The sequence below is a fragment of the Lissotriton helveticus genome, chromosome 7 (assembly GCF_964261635.1).
Source record: "Lissotriton helveticus chromosome 7, aLisHel1.1, whole genome shotgun sequence".
NCBI lineage: Eukaryota > Metazoa > Chordata > Amphibia > Caudata > Salamandridae > Lissotriton > Lissotriton helveticus.
Genome location: NC_136068.1, coordinates 930,921,084 through 930,946,911, shown reverse-complemented (window position 1 = coordinate 930,946,911; position 25,828 = coordinate 930,921,084). Strand labels below are relative to the sequence as shown.

The window sequence follows — 25,828 nt, the reverse complement described above, 5'->3', positions numbered from 1 at the left end:
AATTCAGAATTAGTAGTAATTACTGCTGCTGGAAAACAGTGAACCCAGGGGTTTGGATTTCACCTGGCGTGATCACCACCTTAGCTGGGCCACTAATACTGAAGGTCTTAGAGTTCTTTTCACAAGCTGGTTTTTAATATTGATTCCAGACAAAAGCTGACAAGCGGCTGTTGATATTGCGCATTTCTAATGCTAGAGAGCTCTACGAGGGAAGAAAACAGACGAGCCCTGAAGCCATCTCCTATGCTTAAGAAAATGAAACCATTTCTCCCAAAAGTGACTTCAGAACTGCTGTTGAAGTCGTTGTACTCTTACATCTGGATGGTGGAAGCTCCCTGTTCCACTTCATTCAGACTTCACATTGGGCCCCCTCCTAAGGTCCTTCTACATGCTGCAGCATGTCTCCTCCTGGGCCTAAAGACATATGAACACATCACCTCTATCTTGATGGAACTCTTCTAGCTCAGTGTCAACCCTCCCCATTGCCAAGACCAGCTGCATATTCTGTAAAGTCACCATGAGCATCACCCTAGCCTATCATTGGGGGCTTTCAGCCGGTCTGTGTATGGGGTGCTCTCTGAATATGACTCAAGCCTTTTCCTGACAATTTGCTGTCATTTAATTTTAGAGTAGGAGTGGGTTTGGGGTTTATAGGCACTTTCACTACTGGATTTGTTTCTTTGGGTAAAATGGCAGATTTATGTACTAATTATAACTGCATTTCATTGCTCCTGTTGCTAATACCAGCACCAGAGAGCCACACAATTTCAGATGCTGAAACAGGAAAGTAATTTATTAACACTTCGATCTTCAATAGTAGCTAACTCAGGAAGCACAATAATATCCCATGAAATGTTCAAAAAAGCGCCTTTATAAAGTACATGTTAAGGTTACCCAGCAGGTCACTGCTTTAATTATGTGTAACATGTTTAACACATATGAGGGGTTAAAGTAATCTTAGAAGTCTTCAGAAGAAAACTGCAACAGATGCAAGTGTATTCAAGTACAACTTCCTGTACGAACACAACACACTGCCTTTTTGGTAACTTTTAATCATTAAACAGACCCCCCAGGATATAGCGGCATGGATTCGCAAATTTAGCGGCACAAAAATGGAAATTTAGCGGCACGAATATGGAAATTTAGCGGCAATTTTGCGGCATTTTATTTGGCCATTTTTCCTACAACAAACACAGATATCTTAGCTTTTTTAGTTATTTAACTACATGAAGCTATGTATATTTGGTTTAATTACAATGTAGACACTTTGTTTCCCTCGAAAAGCATTCTCTCCCTTCTTGCTGTGAGTTGTGCCGTGTTCCTTGCAGGCGTTTGCACGGCATTTGCACGGATCGGCCGATTTCGCGATTATTTTGCAAATCGCGATAAGCTGGAGGGTCTGGCTAACAAACGTACTCGCGGCTGGAAGCAGCCCCCGACCCCCGACCCCCCCCCCCCCGGAACTGCAGACAAGGGATCATAAATAGTCTCGAGCCGCTGGTCCATTTTTGGTAGCAAGCAAGGACAGTGCTCCTCCCTGGCGTAGCTTGGGAAAGACACTGATAACGTTAAAGAAAGATTCGACTTCTATAACACTTTACACTGCCGTTGGAGAAAACGGCATCGGTAACCGACAAAAAAAACTGACACTATCTTACACTATCAGTGGTCACAAGTCTAGGTTCCTGTGTAGGAGTAGACCACTCAAAGCCTGGGTATCAAAGCTGTAATGTGCATGAAAAAGCAATGGTTAGTGGACTTATGAAATACCAGCATGAAGCTGCGCAATCTCTCAGGTGTAAGATGTGGCAAGTGACCGAGTGCTGCTGTAGAGTGAAGTAGGTCTAAAGTGACAACTCACAGGGCAGAAGAGAGCTGGCAGCTTAGCGTTCGAAAATGAAAGCTGAAGAAAAATTTGTAGAGCTGTTTGCAGAGAAAACAATATCTTAATGGTTTCTAATATCGATTAACTTGATCTGAAAAAATTATTGTGGTGTTAACGTGCACTTGGTTATTCCTCCAGCTCCTCTCCCTTTCTTTCCTCCTGCAGACCCCCCTCCCCCTTTCGCTCTCTCTCCCTCTCTCTTCCTCCCTCCTCCCTCTCTCTCTCCCTCTCCCTGTCTCTCTTCCTCCCTCCCTGTCTCTCTTTCTTTCTCTTCTCTCTCTCTCCGTTCCCCATTCAGATGTTCCTTCCTCTAGTTTCTATTCTCTCTCTTCCCCCCTCCTCCCTCTCTCGCCCTCCCTCTCCCTGTCTCTTTCTCCCTCCCTGTCTGTCTTTCTTTCTCTTCTCTCTCTCTCCGTTCCCCATTCAGATGTTCCTTCCTCTAGTTTCTATTCTCTCTCTTCCCCCCTCCTCCCTCTCTCTCTCTCCCTCTCCCTGTCTCTTTCTCCCTCCCTGTCTGTCTTTCTTTCTCTTCTCTCTCTCTCCGTTCCCCCTTCAGATGTTCTTTCCTCTAGTTTCTATTCTCTCTCTTCCCCCCTCCTCCCTCTCTCTCTCTCTCTCCCTGTCTCTTTCTCCCTCCCTGTCTGTCTTTCTTTCTCTTCTCTCTCTCTCCGTTCCCCCTTCAGATGTTCTTTCCTCTAGTTTCTATTCTCTCTGTTACTCCTCCAGCTCCTCTCCACACTCCCTATCTGTCCTCCTGCAGCCCTCCCTCCCCCCGTTCTCCCTCTCTCTCTCTTCCTCCCTCTCTCTCTCGCCCTCTCCCTGTCTCTCTTCCTCCCTCCCTGTCTCTCTTTCTCCCTCCCTGTCTCTCTTTCTTTCTCTTCTCTCTCTCTGTTCCCCCCTTCAGATGTTCCTTCAAGTTTCTATTCTCTCTGTTACTCCTCTAGCTCCCCCCTCTCTCTCTGTCCCCCCCTTCAGACGCTCCTTCCTCCATCTTCCAAAAGTCACGGGGCTGGAGCAGTCTCTAATCTGCGAGGACAGATTCCTGCCAGGGCGAGGCGCGCCTCCTGCCGAGAGAGCCCCGTAGCCCCTCTCGGAGAAGGGCCATCAACAGGTCATTGTCACGGTGGATGACGGGAGCCTTAATGAGGGGATTAGCGGGGCCCTCGAGTTTTCAGGCCGAGGGCCTCTCCTCCTGTGACCTAAACGCCCATTTCATGCATCCGGTGCCAAACCGGGGTTGGACCAGGTAACTGTAGCCCGAGGTCTTCAGATGCGAGATGAAAAGGAGACGTTGCTGCTGACTGGCTACAAAAACGGCGGATTTCGCGGCCGTTTTTGTAAATATCGCGGCATTTGCACGGGTCGGCCGATTTCGCGATTTTTTTGCAAATCGCGAAATCGCGATAAGCTGGAGGGTCTGATTAAAAAGTCAGCTGTGTGGCACAGTAGCTTTTGCATTACACAAACGCACAGACACATGCACTCTATGTGATTTCAGATTAATTCATAAGGCCAACATTCTCTTAATCAACCGAACTCTCAATTTGCTGAATCTAATTAGAAGTAAAACGGTCTACTTTTGTCTCCCATCTTGGCATCTTGTTTGCTTTGCTGGTTATCTCACGTGACCCTAGACACATGTTAGATCCGTGAGGAAGAGCTGTGCTTGTGCTTCTTGAGCTCCAAGACTCATTCAAAACCTCCCCATAATCATTTCTCATTAATGGCTTTTACAAGCTGGACATCCACGACCTTGTTCTGCTCTTCACCTCCTGTTTGTCAGACAGGACTCAAACTGCCTATCTAGAGTCTTTCGGCTGTTCTGCCAACTCTCTCAATGTGGCATCTCTCAATATCAGCTCTCAGCTCTACTCTCTTTAAATTCACCTACTCGTAAGAGGAGGTGTAGGCCCTGGATCATTTGTGGACATATATAAATAATTCAGCACAACTATTAATATCCACACATTAGTTTCTTCTGTTAACGACCAGCTACTTTGGCAAGTTGTATGGTGCCTGTTAGATTTCTATTATTTCTGTATCAAGATGTATGTTTTATATGAAACACTATTCAAAATGATTTTCGTGAGAACGTCTTTTAGTTTGTTTCACTCTTTAAATTGTTACTAAATATCAGCACTATGCTTCCCTTAAAATGTCAAATACAGTAAAATGTTCTAGGTGGCATATTATTATTGTATAACGTGAATTTTGATTACAAGTTTCGTTAGACATTAGCACATTCTTGGCATCTCCAATAAGTGTTCATGTAAAACATCTTAATAGTGTTAGCTTTGCAAACAGAAATGTGCTAGGTGAGAAGAAGTCATGCAAATAACACTACGAGGGATAAGCATGTGTGTTAATTGTTATGTATGTTTAGCAGTATGTGAGGCTTCATGTCGTGATTTTTCTACAATTGAGTTGCAATGTTATTTGCTTACCCCAGGCTCTCTGCCGAGGTGGTGTAGTTAACGAGAGGCCGGGGAGCCTGTATCAATGTGCTGTGAACGGCAGATGGTGCAGGGACCCTGGGGCTAATGAAGTGCGCTTGGGGTGAATGTGATGCAAATGGCAGATGTTCTAAGAGCTTGGGATAGTAGTACTGGGGCATAAGTGAGTGACCACAACACCAGTTTGTAATATCAGGTAGAGGATGTAAGGGTCCTGTGACCAGTACTAGAGGTAAAACACTACAGATAATTCTGACAAACTATTAAAAATACATATTTGTATTTATTGGTTTACACTCACTGCTGGTTACAAACCACTGACACTAAATAACAAGTAATGCTGCTACGGAGTTGTTTAAAATATTGAGTTGTGTTTAAGCGCATCAGCATTTGGAATGTGAAAAGACTTGTCTTGCTCTTCACACTTAACCTGCAACAGACGAAAAAGCATGCAGCAACTGTACTGTAAACACAAAAGCGGACACACATACATATACACACACACAGCTATACACACATACACACTCTGTCTCACACATGCACGCAGCTTTTCCGCAGTCAAATGTTTAATTCAATATAGTGTGTGGTGGCCGGTTATGCACTAACATTCACTGAGAAAACATTCACAATGTTCCCACATTCAGGGGCAGTTCTAGGTTTTTTGGCGCCCTGCTCCGTAAGGGCACATTCACTCCAATTTGCATATAATGTGAGACATTCCGGGCTGATTGCAAATCTATTGATGTCCCTGCTCCTGAAGTTGCTTCATGCAGACCCCTCGTGAGCTACATCCCCTCCTCTTAGCCTTATATGGTGACCTCTCTTACAGTTCATAAAGGACTGAAGGTGTGTCGTCTGCTTGTAGGCAGAGAGGATTAAAACACTCCATGGGCACTAAATTGCAGGACAATGATACCGATGTATGGGAAGCAGGGCAGGAGGCCTGAGTGGAAAGAAACCTGCAGAATGTACCTCCTTCAACAGGGACCAGAGAAGCCCCCAGCTTTCTCGAGGCCTCGCAACACCACTGCATTGTGGTCCGGGGGAGGGGGGTGGGGGCACATATACAATGAGACACCTGCTCTCCATTAGATGAGCAAGAAGACCAGTGTGCTGTGGTCTGGCTGTGGCGTACTGGTGCATGTCCCATGTTAGTGGGCTGGGCACAAGGCCCTGGGCAGCTACCCACACTGCCCATGTCTAGCACCGGCCCTGCCCTCTTTGACTAATTTGATATGAACTAAGAAATATCCACCATGTTCCTAAACTGATGTGGCAAAGGCAAACTATTTGTAATCACAACTGGCAAGAACTCTCACCTGATTCAAGCCGTCACTCCCAATAGATTCTCCAACAGACTCGTTTCCGATCCCAGAGTCATTCCCAGAAGAGAGGACATCCGTGGAAACCTCTTGACTTGGTTTAAGGAAGGTGAAGTGATTATTCCCAGAATCCATGGCCACGGCGACCTCATAAGAGTAGGGCAGGGGCAGAGTTCCATTCTGGTAATTAGATGTGACTCTTGGATCAATGTGTGAATAAAGAGCGGGGGTTAGAGATTCAAACTTACTGGGTACCATGCGGTTTTTGCATTTGAAAACCACAACGAGCATCAAAGATAAAACAAATAAAAGTGAAATTAAAGCTAAAGCTAAAACCAAATAGATATTTAAATTAGATTGGTTTCCCATGTCCCGTGGTTGGTTGCTTAGCTCAGGAAGGGCCTCCTGTATGTTTTCTGCAAACACCACATTTAGCGTAACAGTGGCTGACATGGGCGGCTGTCCATTGTCCTTCACCAGGATGACCACCTTCTGCTTGAGAGCATCCTTCTCTTGAAACACTCTTGATGTCCTGATTTCTCCAGTGTGGAGTCCAATTGTAAAGAGTGAGGGGTCGGAGGTCTGGAGCAGGTGGTAAGAGAGCCACGCATTGTGTCCGGAGTCTGCATCCACAGCCACTACTTTTGTGATTAGGTAACCCTGCTCGGAATAATGAGGAACCATCTCAAACATTATAGATCCATCTGGACTGGGTGCAGGGGAGAGGACTTCAGGGGAGTTATCATTCTGATCAACAATAAATACCCTCACAGTGACGTTACTGCTGAGAGGAGGAGACCCAGAGTCCTGACCTCTCACCTGGAACTGAAACTCCTTCAGCTGCTCATAGTCATAGGAGCGCTGGGCGTAGATCACACCGGTCTGGGAGTTAATGGAGATGTAGGAGGAAAGAGGGATGTCTTGGTGAGTACCTTGTACAAAGTAAGTGACGCGGGCGTTTAGGTCCAAATCTACATCAGAAGCCTTTAGACAATAAATGGAGACCCCGGCTGCATTGTTCTCTGGAACATAGACCTGGTAGGAAGATTTACTAAAAATGGGCGGGTTATCGTTAATATCGGATAGTTGTAATCGGATAGTTCTACTGATGGCCAGAGGAGGGGATCCTTTGTCTGTGGCGGTAACTGTGATGTTGTATTCTGGGACAGCTTCTCTGTCCAGGTTGCTTTCAGTTACAAGCTTGTAATACTTTCCAGATGAGGAGATTAAGCGGAAAGGTATATTTTCTTGAATCAGACATAAAACCTTGCCATTGTCTCCTGCATCTCGGTCATGAACACTGACGAGCGCTACCACTGTACCCGGGGAGGAGTTCTCAGGAAGGGAGCTGGAGACAGAAGTAAATGTTATCTCGGGGGCATTGTCGTTCTCATCAGTAACTTCTATATGCACCCGGCACTGGGCAACATGCCCCCCTCCATCCCTTGCTTCTACTACTATTTTGTAATTATTCATCTTTTCAAAATCGAGGGCACCCTGAACTTGAATTTTTCCAGTATCTGCATCCAAAGCAAACATATTAAAGAACTGCTCAGCTGTGTTCCAGAAAGTGTAGGTTATTTTTGAATTTGAACCTTCATCCTTGTCCGTGGCTTTTACTTGAAGCACCAGTGAGTTAATTGCTGCCCCTTCACTGATGCTGGCTCTGTAGACCTCTTGACTGAATACTGGAATATTGTCATTGACGTCAAGAACATTAATATTAATGTCCATGGTGCTCGATCTGATTGGTTCTCCCCCGTCAGTGGCAGTCAGAACCAAGCGATGGTGACTTTCTTTTTCACGGTCTAAGGCAGTTTCCAGAACTAATTCCGCATATTTGTAGCCATCGCTGCTCGCTTTTTCTTCCAAGACAAAATGTGGGTTTGGGCTCAACTTATAGCCCTGCAGGGCATTAATGCCAATGTCAGGGTCCCGGGCATTGCCAAGGGCAATGCGGGTCCCTGGCAAAGAGGTTTCAACTATTTCTACATCCACGGAGTTCTTGGGAAAACTCGGGGGGTTGTCATTAATGTCCTTAATAAAAACTTCTACGTGAAAAACATTCATTGGATTTTCCACAACAGCCTCGAAGGTGAGGGAGCAGGTGGGTGACTCCCCGCACATCTCCTCTCTGTCGATCCTGTCACTCACCTGCAGGTCCCCGGTCACAGGGTTTACTGTCAGAAACTGCTTGTCAGCATCAGAGACAACACGCAGATTCCTGCCGGACAAACTCCCGACATTTAACCCCAAATCCTTCGCTATGTTCCCAACAACGGAGCCTCTCTTCAGTTCCTCTGAGATTGAATAATGTATCTGTGCACCGACCGCCTCACAGACCCACAGAAACAACAAAGACGCCAGTACTTGCCGCCTGCCTCTCGGTGCTGCGGCTCCGGGGTGGGCTCCGAGCCCCGTCATGGTCAGCGCAGCTTTTTCTTTAAACGAAAGTACCGATTCTCGTCAATATTGCAAATAAAACACTAACAAAATCTCGAATTAGGAATCCACGCCGAGACAATTTTCGGAAAATAATTAGGGGCGCCTCAGTTACATCCCAAACTCGCGCTGTAAAGCAGATTTCTTCTCAGAGCTCCCGGCAGTGCTCCCCTTCCTTCCCAGTCTCTGCTTCTCTCCAAAGTGACCGAGCTCTATGATGACAGGAGGCTACAGTTAAGCTCGGGCTCTCGCCTAGGATTGGGCAACAGCGCCACCTCTTGCCTCTTCCCGGGCACTGCTGGCACTGAGCTCTACAAACCACTATTTAAGAACATGCATGCAACAAAATCAAACTGTTACTAGAAACGCATTAACGGCTGTAAAAGGTTAATGACTTCATATCAACATATCGAGTGCATTCAACGTGATAGAGTGTGCTCTAAATCCTTGCTCTATACATCTTATGCAAATAAGGCTGGAGGATGAGACACATTGCTTTGGGTACCTGACTCAGCGCCTTGATTCTTTTATGAACACAGTGATAGACTTTGGGGGGCTTTGATGCTGACAATATCCCCCACACCACCCCTTAACTGTCCGTTCAAACATCTAGAATGCACAAAAACGATATGATTTTTCTGTACATAAAGCAGAGGTGCGACTTTAATTGAAAGGAAGTAAAAAACGAGAGGAGTAGTGTAGCGCTGCAGATGGTAGATGTGGGGAGTGTAGAGTGGCTGGGACGAGGGTGGTACTGCATTATATCAGTGTCTCCTTCTGCAAACAGGTTCCAAGAAAAAGCACATAAGAACATACATACACAAAAGCGAATGGCTGCATGCATGCGCGCTCACAATCATACATTAAGTTTGCGAAATATGTTGTATAGTTCCTTTCCAAGTGAATATGAACTAACACGAATGAGAGATGGGAACCGTTAACAATATCTCGAACATTAACCACTTTGTTTATAGTTAAATATTCAAACTTTTGCTTCGTATTTCAATTTCTACTTTCCTAAGCTAAATGAAGCATTCAAAATGAAATACAATTACTTATGGCTGACTCTAAATATTGTAATATTTACGGATAATGTTTTGGGTTTACCTATTTGCTTCTTAACAACTGAACATAATTTACTTAAACACTGTGAGGTCATGTCATTTTAAATTTGATTTTCCAATGTGTAGACAACAATTTAAATCAGTCAGTGCTCCACAAAAAAAGAAAACAAAAACAAGGCCAACTTACTTGAATAAACGGTTGGTCCTCTTTGTCCATACATAAAAAATCGTCAGCGAAGAGTGGTGGATCTGTTTTTTCAAGATTTGGGTTTGCTGAAAGATTACTTGAACCACTTGAATTTGGGAAAATAAACTGTTTTTTTCCAGTTTCTGCTGTTGAGAAACCATCATGAGAGTATGTCTGTAGAAAAGCTCTGACTCCATCGATGCCCACAAACTGTGAACCTGGGAGTGCATTAAAGTTAACCCCAGATGACTGACAGAGCTGAGATTCCCTCCAGCGGTGAATCCTGATCGCCAAAAGAAGGATGATCAGGAAAAGAAACAAGAAGGAAATAACAGCAACAGCGATCACCAGATACAGGGTGAGGTTTGACTCCATGTCTGCGGGAGCAGAAGGGTTACTTATATCATGAAGCATTTCTGGCATGCTGTCTGCCAACACTATGGTGACTGTCACTGAAGACAAAAGAGGGGCCTGCCCATTATCCTTGACTATGACAACCAGGAATTGTTTTATGGCATCTTTTTCCATAATTGGACGGGCTGTCCTGATTTCTCCAGTATGAAGACCTACAGTAAACAGTCCCTGGTCTGTGGACTTCACCAGCTGGTATGAGAGCCAGGCATTTTTCCCAGAGTCAGAATCAACAGCGATCACTTTGGTGATGAGATAACCTGGTTCAGAAGAGCGAGGTGCCATCTCCACCCCAGAGGACCCATCTGTGGGAGATGATGGGTATAAAATTTCAGGAGTGTTGTCATTCTGATCCAGTATGAAGAATGTCACTGTCACATTACTCATAAGGGAAGGGGAACCGCCATCTTGTGCCTGCACCTGGATTTGAAATTGTCGGAACACTTCGAAGTCAAAAGGCTGAAGAGCATAAATGACACCAGATTCAGAATTGATGGATATATAAGAAGATAGTGGAAAGTCTCCAATTCTTCCATCAATGATAGAATAACTGATCTTGGCGTTCTTGTCGTAGTCCATATCTGCTGCCTTGGCTGCAAAAATTGAAGTGCCTTGGGGAATATTTTCCATTATGCAGGCGCTGTATGACATTTGATTAAATACTGGTGGATTGTCGTTTTCATCTTCAATCTGAAGATTTAAGCTTTTTGTTGTAGACAATGGGGGAGTGCCACTATCTGTGGCTGTAATTGTTATGTTATACTGTGGAACCTGTTCCCTGTCTAATACACTATCCATTGCCAAACTATAATAATTTCCAATTGATTTAAGCAACTGAAAGGGGAGATGGGGCGGCAGAAAGCAAGTGACCTTTCCATGCTCTCCTAAATCTCTATCATATACCTGCAGCAGAGCGATGACTGTACCCAGTGGGCTGTTTTCTGGTACCTGCGTGAGCACAGAAGACATTAAGATCTCTGGGCTATTATCATTAACATTAATGACCTCTATCATAACTTTGCAGCGTGATGATAAAATTCCATCGCTTCCTCGAACTTCAAACTCATAAAATTCGTTTCTTTCAAAATCTAGATTTTCAATCAAAGATATTTCCCCAGTTTTATAATCCAGTCTGAATTTCCTTACAATATTATCGTTCATTTTGCTAAAGGAATAGGTAACTTCCGAGTTTGTTCCCATATCAATATCAACAGCTGTGACGCTGCCCACAACAGTCCCCTTGGATATGTTTTCGGGCACACTGATCTTATAGACAGACTGACTAAAAACGGGCGCATTATCATTCACATCCTGCACATTGATCTGTATCCGCATGGTGCCTGATCTGACCGGATCTCCTCCGTCCGTGGCTGTGAGGATCAAGCTGTGAACTTCCTGTTCCTCTCGGTCCAGTGGTTTCTCTAGGACCAGCTCTGCATACTTCGTGCCATCTGTACTGCTTTTTATGTCCAGTTTGAAGTGTTTATTTTCACTGAGTTGATAGTTCTGCAGAGAGTACACGCCCACATCTGCATCGTGCGCCTCGGGCAGCACAAACCGGGTGCCGGGGTTAGTGTTTTCAAGGACTTGCAATGTTATTTGATCATCAGTAAACGTGGGAGAATTGTCATTAATATCTTGAATCTCCACTTCGACCTCATACACTTTCATAATGTTCTTAGAAATGATCTCTATATTTAAAAGACACTGAACGGTGTTCCCGCAGATACCTTCTCTGTCTATACTTTCACTGACGTACAACTGTCCTTTGTTTAAACTGAGAACAAAATACTGCGTCCTACCTCTGTAATTAACGCGGGCTCCGCCCTCTGATAACTCGTTTGCGTCTAATCCAAGATCCAGAGCCACATTCCCAACAAAAGCGCCTTTCCTCATTTCCTCGGGGATGGAATAACGCGGCTGTCCGGAGGCGGCTTCACAGACTGTCAGCAGAGCACCAAGAAGCAGCAGAGGAGCCCCGGAGTAACAGCGCCTCGAAGACCGAGCCACGGAGTCACAGCGCCTCGAAGCCTGAGCCCCGGAGTCACAGCGCCACGATGTCTGATCCCCGGAGTCACACCGCCTTGAAGCCTGAGCCCAGGAGTCACAGCGCCTTGATGACTGATCCCCGGAGTAACAGCGCCTCGGCGCCTGAGCCCCGGAGTAACAGCGCCTCGAAGACCGAGCCACGGAGTCACAGCGCCTCGAAGCCTGAGCCCCGGAGTCACAGCGCCACGATGTCTGATCCCCGGAGTCACACCGCCTTGAAGCCTGAGCCCAGGAGTCACAGCGCCTCGATGACTGAGCCCCGGAGTGACAGCGCCTCGATGCCTGACCCCCGGAGTAACATGGTCGCGCTGTCTTAGCCATTCCTGTCACAGAGACCCTCGGGTTTCCAGTAGAAATCGTAGCCTTCTGAGCTGGTCCCTAACGAATGCCCAGCTGTGGACTCAGCCTAAGGGCAGCAGGCAGGGCACTGAGACTTCCAGAGATATTCCCGACTATATAGTGTCTGTGAATGACCCGTTTCTAATGCATTTATACCACGTGGTTTAGTGGATCTTCGAGGATCTCCATCCTTCGTTAGTGAACAGCGGCGCTCAGTGTCCCTAGTTTGTAACTACAGAACCAGACGCACCGCAAGTGCTGCTGCTGAAATAAAATGAAATGGACTATAGTGGAGAGCTGCTTTACTTTCGCTTTCATTGTAAGACTACCGCGCATCTATCAGTGACTGGCATGGGGGGGAGTTTGAAGGACAGTCGGGACTTCGCTTAGTTTTTTAGGTTACATGTTTTTAAGCCAAGTCCTTAATTATATTGGCCATGCCCCTTTGAGAGACCCCCCCCAGTTTTTTCATCCCACTTAAAGCCCTGTGTGGGCCCCTCCTGCAACCACCAGCCCAAATTAAGCACTGGCGGCGGATTACTAATTTATCTGTGGAAAGGAAGCACAGATCTGTTTGACAGCACTGTGGGCCCTTGTGCAGAAAACCTCAGAGGAAACACGTCCCCGTCTCAGCGGACCCAACACGTGCGACACAAAGCTTTGGCATCAGAGAGGGCCGCACTTTAGCGAGGGCTTTGGCTGCTCTCTACCCAATGCGTAGGGAAAAAGGACACCGCAAGCACGCCTCACCCCTGCTTGACCTGTAGGAGCTCAGTGAGTTTGGAGGGCGAGGAAGCAGAGACGCCCACCAGTACCTTGCCCAAGCAGCCATACCTGAAGTGCTTCCAGCGCAGGAAGAGTATTCAGGCCTGGGATGGGAAGGAGGGTGCAGGAAATGATGATACATGTTCTAACTGTGAGCAGAGCCAGACATTACGTGCTCCTTCACTTCATGCCATGAACAACCAATGGCTGCACTGGCAACGTTCCAGGTTTAGCAGTGACAGCTGAGACGCCCTCGTTCGGGGTATGCGAACTTTATTGAAAGTAACGGCCAGTACAGTTTGGCGGGGGCGGAACAGAGAATATCCCTGCCACAACATTGATAAAGTGGAGTGAGAGGAAAGGGCGGCCCATGAGAAAGATCCGTCAGAGAAAGGCGGGATGAGCTAGAACAGCTGTTATGGATTCACAATTGAGTCCGGTTATTCCGGGAAGAGGGAGATTGGGCCTGTCTCACCCCTCCCGCGAGGATGCAAATTATGAGCTTTATGTCAGTGTAGACAGTGCACCGACACCGGAGATCTCAGCACCATTAATATATGGTATATGATAGTGAGTTGAATGTGTGGCATTGCCGCAATGCACCGATGATCAGTATACTAAAAGTCCTCAAATGTTGTATTTTTTATCAAACAAATCGGGAAGGAAGGAGCACGCCAGGAGGCTTTCCAGCCAGTTGAAAAGGTCAGCAGCACTGACCAGCACGGCGCATTCTAGTGTTGGTGGGAGAAAACACCATTGCACAGGAAATAAAGCGGTCTAGAGACTTAAAAGAACCCACTGGAGAAGGGGGAGGAGTGTGCAGGATGTATAGCTGGAAGCCTTTACTTAGAAGCCTATTCTATATACTAGGCGCTCAGAATGTTTACCTGGCTCATGCGACTGACCATGCAACCCCCATTTACTGCAAACAAGAACCATCTTCTAAATAGAACACGAGTCTGATCTATTTCCAGTCCAAGAAGAAGAATTGGGTCTACTTCAGGTAGCATAACATTTGTTTTATTTTCAGTAAATAGGGAAGGAGCTGAACTAACTGCGTTGAACTGCTTCATACAATGATCGATCAATCCTTAATCACGTGACCTGATAATATTTAGATTATATTTTGGGAAGGGCAGCCATAGTTCTTTAGAAGCACCTGCAAACTGCTAAACTGTGCAGAATGAAGTTTCTTATATGGAGTCAAATGACAAACAAAGCAAAACAACGGTGAAAAACGGACATACTTCTCGAAGGCCAGTATGTTCCTGTAAAACTAAAGACACTTGAATCATACTCATAAAATACCCTGACAAACGCAGCTGTGACTTATTTTTTACTTTGAAAGCTCCCAAGAGTGCAAGCAAAAAAGCCTAGAAAGTCTGTGCAAAAGCTACCATGGGACCCCAAAGAAAGTGCTGTAATTGTGGCATGCTGAAGTATACTTTAAGAGAGCGCCCATCACGAACGGCACAAGAACCAGTAAGCTCCACATCACAGAGGAGATAGAAGCAACTTTCAATACTGGTTGTGTAAGATATCTAATCAACATGTAATTAAATCACACTTTCCTAGCAAAATGTGTTTTTTCAATATTACCCAAGGCTTTTTTTTTTAAAGTGAGCACGCACCTCACACAAAACAGTATTGTGAAATACTGGGAAGATACATGTTCGAGCAGAAAATGTTCGTTGTTCTGAAATATACTTTGCAAATTAGAGTGCATTTGGTATGTTGAATTTTTTTTTTTACTTTAAGGCATTCACTTGCTTTCATTTGTTTTTTGCAAATTCAGGTAATGTGACACGTTGTGAAATTCTATGTAAGATTAGTCATCATCATATGTGAGTTTTAATGCACTGCATTTAAAACATCCCATTTCACCTAATTTAATTTCAGTTTTGTGAAGTTCATGGTTTTATTTTCAAATAAATTCAATACTTACGAAAGCAAAATGGAAATAGTACAGACGTTTTATAAAGCAGAACTTGATTTTAAAATAAGCAAGTAGAACACTTTAACTTAGAATAACCGTCAATTAAAATGGTAACCTAAACAAATGATAAGACTGTGTAACAGAAAACACAGTAGCTGATTTTTTGCCATCTTAAATTAATTAAATATGTAACGTCGCTCTGCAAAAAAAAACCCGACTTTAAAACAGACATTGACGACCTCACAGCTGTATCATTTGAACACCCCAATGTCCTGCTTGTGAAATCTCAACTTTATGCCACACTGTTTATACAGGAGGAGGATGCTAGACTAGGCCGCAATACAAATGATTTAAAATACCCAAGGACTACCCAACAGCAAATGAATGCAACGTACAACCTGGTGAATCACACACAAAACAGTACAGAAAACTCTATTGTTTGCTTCTTAACTGGCCGCGCACAGCAAAGAATGTCAGCTAGAATCGCCACGTTAGTGCTACAAGTGAACATGCAGCACATTGACTTGCTCTAGGCTGTTTTCGCTTCAGTTGTTCTGGGCTGAGTAACTGTTCTCCCGAACCCCCACATTACTGAACCCCAACAGACATAATGTTGAATCTATCATAACAGGATACTTGTAGAACTGCAACTTCACCTCAAGGGGGCTCTTGGCACTGTTCACAGATAATAAATATTATTATCAAACTCAATGCTACTCACTTTGTGGACCCCTGAAGGATGAAAGACTTAGAAGTTCTATTGGGATTCAAACCTGTGAACAAGTGATTAGGCCTGGATCGTTGCAGTGGGTGCTTCAGTGGATGCATTACTACTTCACAGCACACAGACCTTGCTTTCAATCATTCAGGCAAAGCATAAAATATTTTCCTTCAGAGATGCCGCACACTCCATTCCCACCCTTTTGACACCTCACATCCTTACCACGCAATTGAGCAAGAGCATAAAATATAATAATGAGGGCACATTTTCAGTCTGTCACCATTACGGAGTCTTGGCCGTGTACCCCAGTTCCAGGTGTCACGCAAGGAAATTGTATATTTCTACTCTTAACACTGCACCACCTTCTACATCATGATAATATGACCCATACCGTAAATAGTACTCATACGAACGAACTAAATAAATGAATGGTCGCCTGCCTAATTAAACAGATGCATATGTTTACACACATACTACAGACAACAGCTCTACCCAACTTGAAATGCATAATTAGGGTCTTATTACACATGGCTTGGTTGTTTCTGGGCTCTGTATGTGGATTGTATGGGGACCAGAATTATACTTTGTGTAGCAAATAGCACATTCCCCACAATTTGCCTGGTAAATTTACCACAAGAAAATACTTGTTATAGTCTGGGATCTGTGGAATTTGATGTGAAAGCAAACATTATACATATCTTCCCAATTTTCAGTGGGGACACTAATTCAGAATCAGTGGTATTTACTGTTCCTGGAAAAGAATGAACCCAGGGTTTTTGATTTCACCTGCTGAGATCATCACCTCAACTGGGCCACTAATACTTAGGGTCTTAGAGTTACTTTTATATGCTGGTTTTTGATATTTATTCCGGACAAAAATCGGACAAGTGGTTGTTAATATTACAAATTTATAGCAGCAGAGCGCTCTAGGAGAGAAGCAAACAAAGGTATCCTGAAGCCACTTCCTCTACTTAAGAAAATGAAACAATTTCGCCTAAAAGTGACTCAGAACTGCTGTTGAAGTCCTTGTACTCTTGCATCTGGATGGTGGGTGCCCCCTGTTCCATGTCCTCCCAGAATTCTCGTTGGTCCCACTCCTAAGGGCATTCTACATCCTGCATCATGTCTCCTCCAGGGCGGGAAGACATATAAACATATAACCTCTATCCTGATGGAACTCTTCTAGCTCAGTGTCAACCCTCCCCATTGCCAAGACCAGCTGCATGGTCTGTAAAGCCACCATGAGCATCACCCCAGCCAATCTGGCAGAGAAGCTTGCCATCCTTAGTGGCTTTCAGCATGTCTGTGTATGGGGTGTTCCCGAATATGGCTCATTTCTGTTCCTGTCAATTTGCTGTCATTTAATTCTAGAGTAGGAGCCGGTTTGGGGTTTATGAGCACTTTCACTACTGGATTTGTTTCTTTGGGTGAAATGGCAGATTCGTGAACTAATATAACTGCATTTCACTGCTCCCGTTACTAATACCAGGAGCAGACATCAGTGCAGGTTCAGATACTGAAACTGGACAGTAATTTGTTACACTTAGATCTTCAATAGTAGCTTATTCAGGTAGCACATTAATATCTCATAACACACATGGAATGTTAAAAAAGTGCCTTTATATGTACATGTTAAGGTTACCCACCATGCCACTGCTTTATTATGGTAAACATGTTTAACACATAGGAGGGGTAAAATAAATCTGACAAGTCTTCACAAGTAAACTGCAACAGATGCAAGTGTATTCAAGTACAACTTTCTGTACACATAGAACACAGTGCCTTTTTGATAACTTTTAGTAATTTAAATGTCAGCTGTGTAGCACAGTAGATTTCATATTACACAAAGACACACACACACTCTCTGTGATTGCAGATTTATTCATAAGGCCAAAATGCTCTTAATCAACAGATCTCTCAATTTGCTGAATCTAATTAGAAGTAAAACAGTCTACTTTTGTCTCCCATCTTGGCATTGTGTTTGCTTTGCTGGTTATCTCACGTGACCCTAGACACATGTTAGATCCGCGAAGAAGAGCTGTGCTAGTGCTACTTGAGATTAGAGACTTATTCAAAACCTCCCCACAATCATTTCTCATTAATGGCTTTAACAGGCTGGACATCCACGACCTTGTTCTGCTCTTCACCTCCTGTTTGTCCGACAGGAGTCAAACTGTCTATCTAGCGTATTTCTGCTGTTCTGCCAACTCTCTCAATGTGGCATCTCTCAATATCAGCTCTCAGCTCCACTCTCTTTAAATCCTCCTACTCGTAAGAGGATGTGGAGGCCCTGGATCATGGGACGAGAAAATTCACTTTTTTCAAGCCCTAATTCAGCTGTGTATGGCAACACTTTGAATATATTTTTTTAACCGCATGCGCGCTATCGGGTTTTCCCGCTGTGCGCTGACTTTTAAAAATCGCGCGGTTTGTGACAAAGCCAGCTCGTCATCCGCGTAGCGCAGGTAACGCGCATGACGAGCTGGCTTTGTCATTAGCGCGAAAGGGGTTAATGATGGACAAGACAATTCTCATGATACGGTTCACAGCTATCATCTCCAGCTGCCTGCTTGTACTCCAATTGCCTCGTGCTTAATGGGAACAAGATGGAGATTCATGGTCTCGTAAGTCATTCCTCTTTGTGGGCTTTCTGGTGGTGGTCCTATTAGCTTGATCCCCTCATCTCCAGGTAAATTTGCAGGAAATCATGGGTTTATTTTATACGAGAAAATTTCATTTTCTGAACGAGTTAGACAAGTCTCATCATACTGCTTTTTCTATTTAAAAAGGTGCCAAAAGGTTATCCCCTACTTCCACTAGGCATACAAAAAGCTGTTGTGCACTCCTATTCTTTCTTGTATTGACTATAGTTACAGACTCTTCCTTTCTGCTAGTTTATTAAAGCATACACTGCAACTCATTGAATTTACAGCCGTCACTCTTCTTAGTCTTCTGGCTTGCTCATGCATCTGTTTATTTATACTAAGTCAGTGGCGTAACAAAGGCCCCCGTAGTGTGGAGGGCCCCCTCAGCACAGCTCCCTGGACTAAGAGCTTCTGAGTGAGTCCAGAGGGGGCCTTTCCGTGTAGTTTGCAGGGGGCCTCAACTTTCGTTATGCCACTGTACTAAGTGTACACGATCTGTGGCCAAATGTGCTGGTGTAAATCACTCTGCATCTGCCACTGAGCTCTATATGATGAGACCCACCTCTTCATCAAGAAAAAGACAGATCTTCTAGAGGTCTCCTCTCGCCTCCCCCACATTTTCTGGGGCCGCCTATTAATAAATCTTGCTTGGAAGGCTATTCATTCTTTATGTAGTGGGAAAACACAGGACACACTATGTCAGGATCATACGGAGAATGTAAACACGTGGCTTTTAGCAAAAGGCTCAAGACTTGACAAGCTTTTAAACTGTGTTACAGGGACTCAGAAAACACTGTCTGAACAATCTTTGAAGTATGGCAAATAATATTCATGTCACATGTTGGGTGTTTGACAAACAGTTCAGAATACAGTTTCTTTATGCTGGCAAACATACATAAAACTGGGTTTATTTGGATTTGAAGAATACCAATGTAGAAACGTTAGAAAGAAGTGCAATAGGGGCAACAACTCAAAGGGAAACTACAATCTATAAAACAAGATGCACTTTAACCATGCCTCTTACAATACTCTGCCCATCACAACCTTGAAGTATTATCTACACTGCATGATCTTAAGGGTGCAACTGCAACGCTTGAGAAAGATAATTCAGATGACTTCAACAGGGTCTCAAAGCAAGTGGTAAAGTGGTATGGACAGCTCCATTTAAATTATTGCTTGCCACGAAAAAGAGAAACTTGCTATAGGTACGTACGCTCCAGACTGCGATGCAGATAAAAGCATCAGAAAATATTGGTTGCAGATACACAAAGAGAACATATTAAACCTTCAGGAGTGCCATGATCTTTTTGACCCCTGGTGAGACTGAACACCCATTATCACTACGCGAATGGCACTACATATGGTTGTCTTAAGAATTCCAAAGGACACAAAACCATGTGGTCCTCACTGCAACGACGAGAAAAGCAAAAATGCAGTGCTTAAGAATGTAGAGGGTAGAAACGTAACATCTTCCGCTTTTACAATGTCAGTAAGTCTAGTCAAAATGTAGTTTACGCCACGGTAATCTCACATCAGTTATGATTGTTATATGAAATGCCAGAGATTATGCCATTATATCACGTTTCATAATTGAGATTTTATTCAGGCACAAATCCTACCACGGGAGAGGACAACAATGAAAATGAACTCAATGCCCGCGACGGTGGTTTGTGTCACACGTGTTTTTGCAGTATTATTTTTTTAACATTATGCATTTTCACATCAAAAATAGATGCAAGGACACATTTCAAGCTAAAATCAAAAATAGAGGAAAATGCAGGATCAGCATTTCACGGAATAATGCATTAATTAGTGCAATGTTTTTGAACATTCTGCGTCGTTTCCAAGAAGGAAATTGCATGAATTTTACCCAGAGTTAAAAGTGAGTTATGCTTCACAATAGGGCTGATCTGCACAACCGCTGCCACTTCAAATATTCCCACTGTTTACATTTTGGATGAAGAGAGAAAGTTACACACCACTATTCAAAGTAGGCAGCATTACAATATATTTGCAATTTTACATAGAGTTTGCTGCTATTGAAAAACACAGTCATAGACGACCCAAATAGTGACAGTGTGTATTTACCATCAACTTCGTTTACATGCACAGACCAGCTTGAAATCACTTTGAACATTTACAGAGGCCTACATTACTGTGTATAAAACATGGCACGCCGTGGCCTTTTAATGGCCATTTGTGGTCATATATAAATAATTCAGCACTAATATTAATATCCACAAGTGAGCTGTTCATCTGTTAACGACCAACTACTTTGACTGGTTGAATGGTGCAAGTTAGATATCTATTATTGCTGTTTAGAATCAAGATTTATATTTTATGTGAAACAATATTCAAGTTGATTTTTACTGAGAATGTCTTTTAGTATGTTTCGCTCTTTAAATTGTTACTAAATATCAGCACAATGTTGCCATTAAAATGTCAAATACGGTAAAATATTCTAGCTGGGATGTTATCACTGTAGAACTAGAATTTTGATTAAAAGTTTTGTTAGACAAACAGATTAATGGCACCTCCATCTTAACCGTTTTACCATTGGAAATAGAGAAGTGGTAAGTGAAAAGAAGTCATGCAAATAACACTATAAGGGATAAGCATGTGTGTCAATTGTGTATGTTTCAAAGTTTACAAGGCCGGAGGGGTGTGTGGTTTCGTGTAGTAATTTGCCTACAATTGAGTTTGAATGTTATTCGCTTATCCCAGGCTCTCTGCTGAGGTGGTGTAGTTAAAGAGAGGCGAGAGGGCGAGGAGCCTGTATCATTGTGCTGTGAACGGCAGACGGTGCAGGGACCCAGGGGCCCATGAAGTGCGCTAGAGGTGAATATGATGCAAATGGCAGAAGTTGTACGAGTTTGGAATAGTTGTACTGGGGCTTAGGTGAGTGACCACAACACCAGTGTGTGATATCTGGTTGAGGATGTAAGAGTACTGTGACCAGTACTAGAAGTACAGTACTACTCAGAATTCTGACAAACTATTAAAAATACATATTTGTATTCATTAGTGCATGCTCACTGCTGGTTACAAACCACTGGCACTGAATAGCTAATACTAGCTAGTTAATGCTACTTTTGAGTTGTTTCAAATATTGAGTTATGTTTATGCGCACACGCATTTGGCATACTCAGTAAAAAGACTTATCATGCTCTTCACAGTTAAACTGCATCAGACGAGAAAGCACGCAGGCAACTATACTGTAAACACACAAAAACGGACGCACATACACACATGCAGGTATACAGACATGTGCACTCTCTCTATGTCTCACATGCACAGAGCTTCTCAGTGGGTGAACTTTTAATTCATTAGAAGCCTGCTGTGGTATACTCCAACATTCACCCAGAAAACATTCACCCAGAAAACATTCACAATGCTCCCACATTCAGGGTAGTTCTGGGTTTTTGGGGGCCTTGTTTAGAAAGGGAATGTGGGAAGCCCCTTACATTTGCATATAATGTGAGACATTTTGGGCAGTTTGCAAATCTATAGATGTCCCTGCTCCTGAAGTTGCTTCATGCAGACCCCTCCTGAGCTACATCTCTTCCTCTCAGCCACCTATAGGGACCTCTTTTACAGCTCATAAAGGGCTGAAGGTGTGTGGTCTGCTTGTAGGCTGACAGTGTTAAAACACTACTGGGGAACTAAACTGTGGGCAATGGTGCCTCTGTATGGGCAGCAAGCCTGAGTGGCCAAGAAACCAGCAGAATGTGTCTCCTTCAACAAGGACCAGAGGACCCCCAGCTTTCTCGAGGCCTCGCAACACCACAGCACTGAGGTATGGGGGTGGGGTTCAAAATTGCAGTGAGACACCTTACTATCAATTCGATGAGCAAGAAGGCCAGTGTGCTGTGGTCTGGCTGTGGCATACTGGTGTGGGGCCTGATGTTGGTGGGCTGGGTGCAAGGCCTTGCGCAGCTGCCCCCACTGCCCATGTTTAGCACCGGCCCTCCACACTTTTACTAATTTGGTATGAACTAAGAAATCTCACCCATGTTCCTAAACTACAGTGGCAAAGGAAAACTTTTTCTAACTAAAACTGGCAGGAACTCTCACTTGAGTCAGGCCGACACTCCCAATAGATTCTCCAACAGACTCGTTTCCGATCCCAGAGTCATTCCCAGAAGAAAGGACATCAGTGGAAACCTCCTGACTTGGTTTAAGGAAGGTCAAGTGATTATTCCCAGAATCCATGGCCACGGCGACCTCATAAGAGTAGGGTAGGGGCAGAGTTCCATTTTGGTAATTCGATGTGACGGTTGGATCAGTGTGTGAATAAAGAGCAGGGGTTAAGAGATTCAAACTTACTGGGTTCCTTGTGGTTTCTGCATTTGAAAATCACAACGAGCATCAAAGACAAAACAAATAAAAGTGAAATAAAAGCTAATGCTAAAACCAAATAGATATTTAAATTAGATTGGTGGTCTGTGTCCCGTGGTTGGTTGCTTAGCTCAGGAAGGGCCTCCTGTATGTTTTCTGCAAACACCACGTTTAGCGTAACAGTGGCTGACAGCGGCGGCTGTCCATTGTCCTTCACCAGGATGACCACCTTCTGCTTGAGTGCGTCCCTCTCTTGAAACACTCTTGATGTCCTGATTTCTCCAGTGTGGAGTCCAATTGTAAAGAGTGAGGGGTCGGAGGTCTGGGGTAGGTGGTAGGAGAGCCACGCATTGTGTCCGGAATCTGCATCCACAACCACTACTTTTGTGATTAGGTGATCCCGCTCGGAATAATGAGGGACCATCTCAAACATTACAGATCCATCTGGACTGGGTGCAGGGGAGAGGACTTCATGGGAGTTATCATTCTGATCTACAATAAAGACCCTCACGGTGACATTACTGCTGAGAGCAGGAGACCCGGAGTCCTGACCTCTCACCTGGAACTGAAACTCCTTCAGCTGCTCGTAGTCATAGGAGCGCTGGGCGTAGATCAAACCGGTCTGGGAGTTAATGAAGATGTAGGAGGAAAGAGGGATGTCCTGGTGAGTACCTTGTACAAAGTAAGTGACGCGGGCGTTTAGATCCAAATCTACATCAGATGCCTTTAGACAGTAAATGGAGACCCCGGCTGCATTGTTCTCTGGGACATAGACCTGGTAGGAAGATTTACCAAAAATGGGCGGGTTATCGTTGATATCGGATAGTTGTAGTCGGATAGTTCTACTGATGGCCAGAGGAGGGGATCCTTTGTCTGTGGCGGTAACTGTGATGTTGTATTCTGGGACAGATTCTCTGTCCAGCTTGCTTTCAGTTACAAGCTTGTAATACTTTCCAGATGAGGAGATTAAGCGGAAAGGTATGTTGTCTTGAATCTGACATAAAACCTTGCCATTGTCTCCTGCATCTCGGTCATGAACACTGATGAGCGCTACCACTGTACCCGGGGAGGAGTCCTCAGGGAGGGAGCTGGAGACAGAAGTACAGATTACCTCGGGGGCATTGTCGTTCTCATCAGTAACTTCTATATGCACCCGACACTGGGCAACATGTCCCCCTCCATCTCTTGCTTCTACTACCATTTTGTAGGAATTTATCTTTTCAAAATCGAGAGCACTCTTAATTTGAATTTTTCCAGTATCTGCATCCAAAGCAAACGTATTAAAGAACTGCTCAGCTGTGTTCCAGAAAGTGTAGGTTATTTTTGCATTTGGACCTTCATCCTTGTCCGTGGCTTTTACTTGAAGCACCAGTGAGTTAATTGCTGCCCCTTCACTGATGCTGGCTCTGTAGACCTCTTGACTGAACACGGGGAAATCGTCATTGGCATCAAGAACATTAATATTAATGTCCACGGTGCTCGATCTGATTGGATCTCCCCCGTCAGTGGCTGTCAGAACCAAGCGATGGTGACTTTCTTTTTCACGATCTAAGACAGTTTCCAGAACTAATTCTGTATATCTGTAGCCATCGCTGCTCGTTTTTTCTTGTAGGACAAAATGTGGGTTTGGGCTCAGCTTATAGCCCTGCAGGGCATTAATGCCAATGTCAGGGTCCCGGGCATTGCCAAGTGCAATTCGGGTCCCTGACAAAAAGGTTTCAACTATTTCAACATCCACTGAGTTCTTTGGAAAACTCGGGGGGTTGTCATTAATGTCCTTAATAAAAACTTCAACGTGAAAAACATTCATTGGATTTTCCACAACAGCCTCGAAGGTGAGGGAGCAGGTTGGTGACTCCCCGCACATCTCATCTCTGCCGATCCTGTCACTCACCTGCAGGTCCCCGCTCACAGGGTTTACTGTCAGATATTGCTTGTCAGCATCAGAGACAACACGCAGATTCCTGCCAGACAAACTCCTAATATTTAACCCCAAATCCTTCGCTATGTTCCCAACAACGGAGCCTCTCTTCAGTTCCTCCGAGATTGAATATTGTACCTGTGCACCGACCGCCTCACAGACCCACAGAAACAACAAAGACGCCAGTACTTGCCGCCTGCCTCTCGGTGCTGCGACCCCGGGGTGGGCTCCGAGCCCCGTCATGGTCAGCGCAGCTTTTTCTTTTCACGAAAGTACAGATTCTCGTGAATATTGCAAATAAAACACTAACAAAATCTTGAATTAGAAATCCACGCCGAGACAATTTCCGGAAATTAATTAGGGCGCTTCCGTCACATCCCAAACTCGCGCTGTAAAGGAGATTTGTTCTCAGAGCTCCTGACAGTGCTCCCCTTCCTTACCGGTCGCTGCTTCTCTCCAAAGTGACCGTGATCTGCGATTACAAGAGGCTACAGTGAAGCTCGGGCTCTCACCCAGGACTGGACAACAGCGCCACCTCGCGGCTCTTCATGGGCACTGCTGGCACTGAGCTCTACTAACCACTACAAACCACTATTAAAGAACTTGTATACAAGAAAACAAAACTGTTACTAGAAACACATTAACGGCTGTAAAAGGTTAATGACTTCATATCAACATATCGAGCGCATCCAACCGGATAGAGCGTACTGTAAGTCCTTGTTCTATGCCTCTTATGGAAATAAGGCTGGAGCATGAGACGCCTTGCTTTGGGTACCTGACTGAGTGCCTTGATTCTTTTATGAACACAGTGATAGACTTTGGGGGACTTTGATGCTGACAATATCCCCCATACCACCCCTTAACTGTCCGTTCAAACATCTAGAATGCACAAAAACGATATGATTTTTCTGTACATAAAGCAGAGGTGCGACTTTAATTGAAAGGAAGTGAAAAACGAGAGGAGTAGTGTAGCGCTGCAGATGGTAGATGTGGGGAGTGTAGAGTGGCTGGGACGAGGGTGGTACTGCATTATATCAGTGTCTCCTTCTGCAAACAGCTTCCAAGAAAAAGCACATAAGAACATACATACACAAAAGCGAATGGCTGCATGCATGCGCGCTCACAAACATACATTAAGTTTGCGAAATATGTTGTATAGTTCCTTACCAAGTGAATATGAACTAACACGAATGGGAGATGTGAACCGTTAACAATATCTCGAACATTGACCACTTTGTTCATGGTTAAATATTCAAACTTTTGCTTCCGTATTTCAATTTCTACTTTCCTAAGCTAAGTGAAGCATTCAAAATGAAATACAATTACTTATGGCTGACTCTAAATATTGTA

General features: G+C 44.3%; 2 protein-coding genes across 13 annotated transcripts in view; both read right to left on the bottom strand.

Moving 5' to 3' along the window:
* Positions 1-25,828, bottom strand: part of LOC144769402 (protocadherin gamma-C3-like) — a 917,178-nt gene that overhangs the window by 359,860 nt on the left and 531,490 nt on the right. Inside the window, exon 1 of one of the 12 annotated variants that reach the window (XM_078653475.1) lies at positions 5,658-8,220. The exons of the other annotated variants lie outside the window; for them this stretch is intronic. Coding sequence (XP_078509601.1) covers positions 5,658-8,084 — 2,427 coding nt within the window. The 5' untranslated portion in view covers positions 8,085-8,220. Of the gene's footprint in view, positions 1-5,657; positions 8,221-25,828 lie in introns of those variants that run through there. 12 annotated transcript variants of the gene reach the window in all.
* LOC144767225 (uncharacterized) lies at positions 8,355-24,844 on the bottom strand. The gene is made up of 3 exons (XM_078650765.1): positions 22,546-24,844; positions 9,354-12,136; positions 8,355-8,423 (listed from the first exon to the last, which is right to left on the bottom strand). Exons 1-3 carry the CDS (start codon positions 24,719-24,721, stop codon positions 8,355-8,357), a joined length of 5,028 nt encoding a protein of 1,675 aa, XP_078506891.1. The 5' UTR covers positions 24,722-24,844.

Excerpts from the sequence above, each read along its gene's own strand:
- LOC144767225 (XM_078650765.1), bottom strand. The coding sequence starts at position 24,721 with ATGACGGGGCTCGGAGCCCACCCCGGGGTCGCAGCACCGAGAGGCAGG. Across the intron at positions 12,137-22,545 it reads CAGAAACCACAAGGAACCCA|GAATGGCTAAGACAGCGCGA; the intron begins GTAAGTTTGAAT and ends TCTCTGTGACAG. Across the intron at positions 8,424-9,353 it reads AGGACCAACCGTTTATTCAA|TGGTTTGTAGAGCTCAGTGC; the intron begins GTAAGTTGGCCT and ends GTTCTTAAATAG.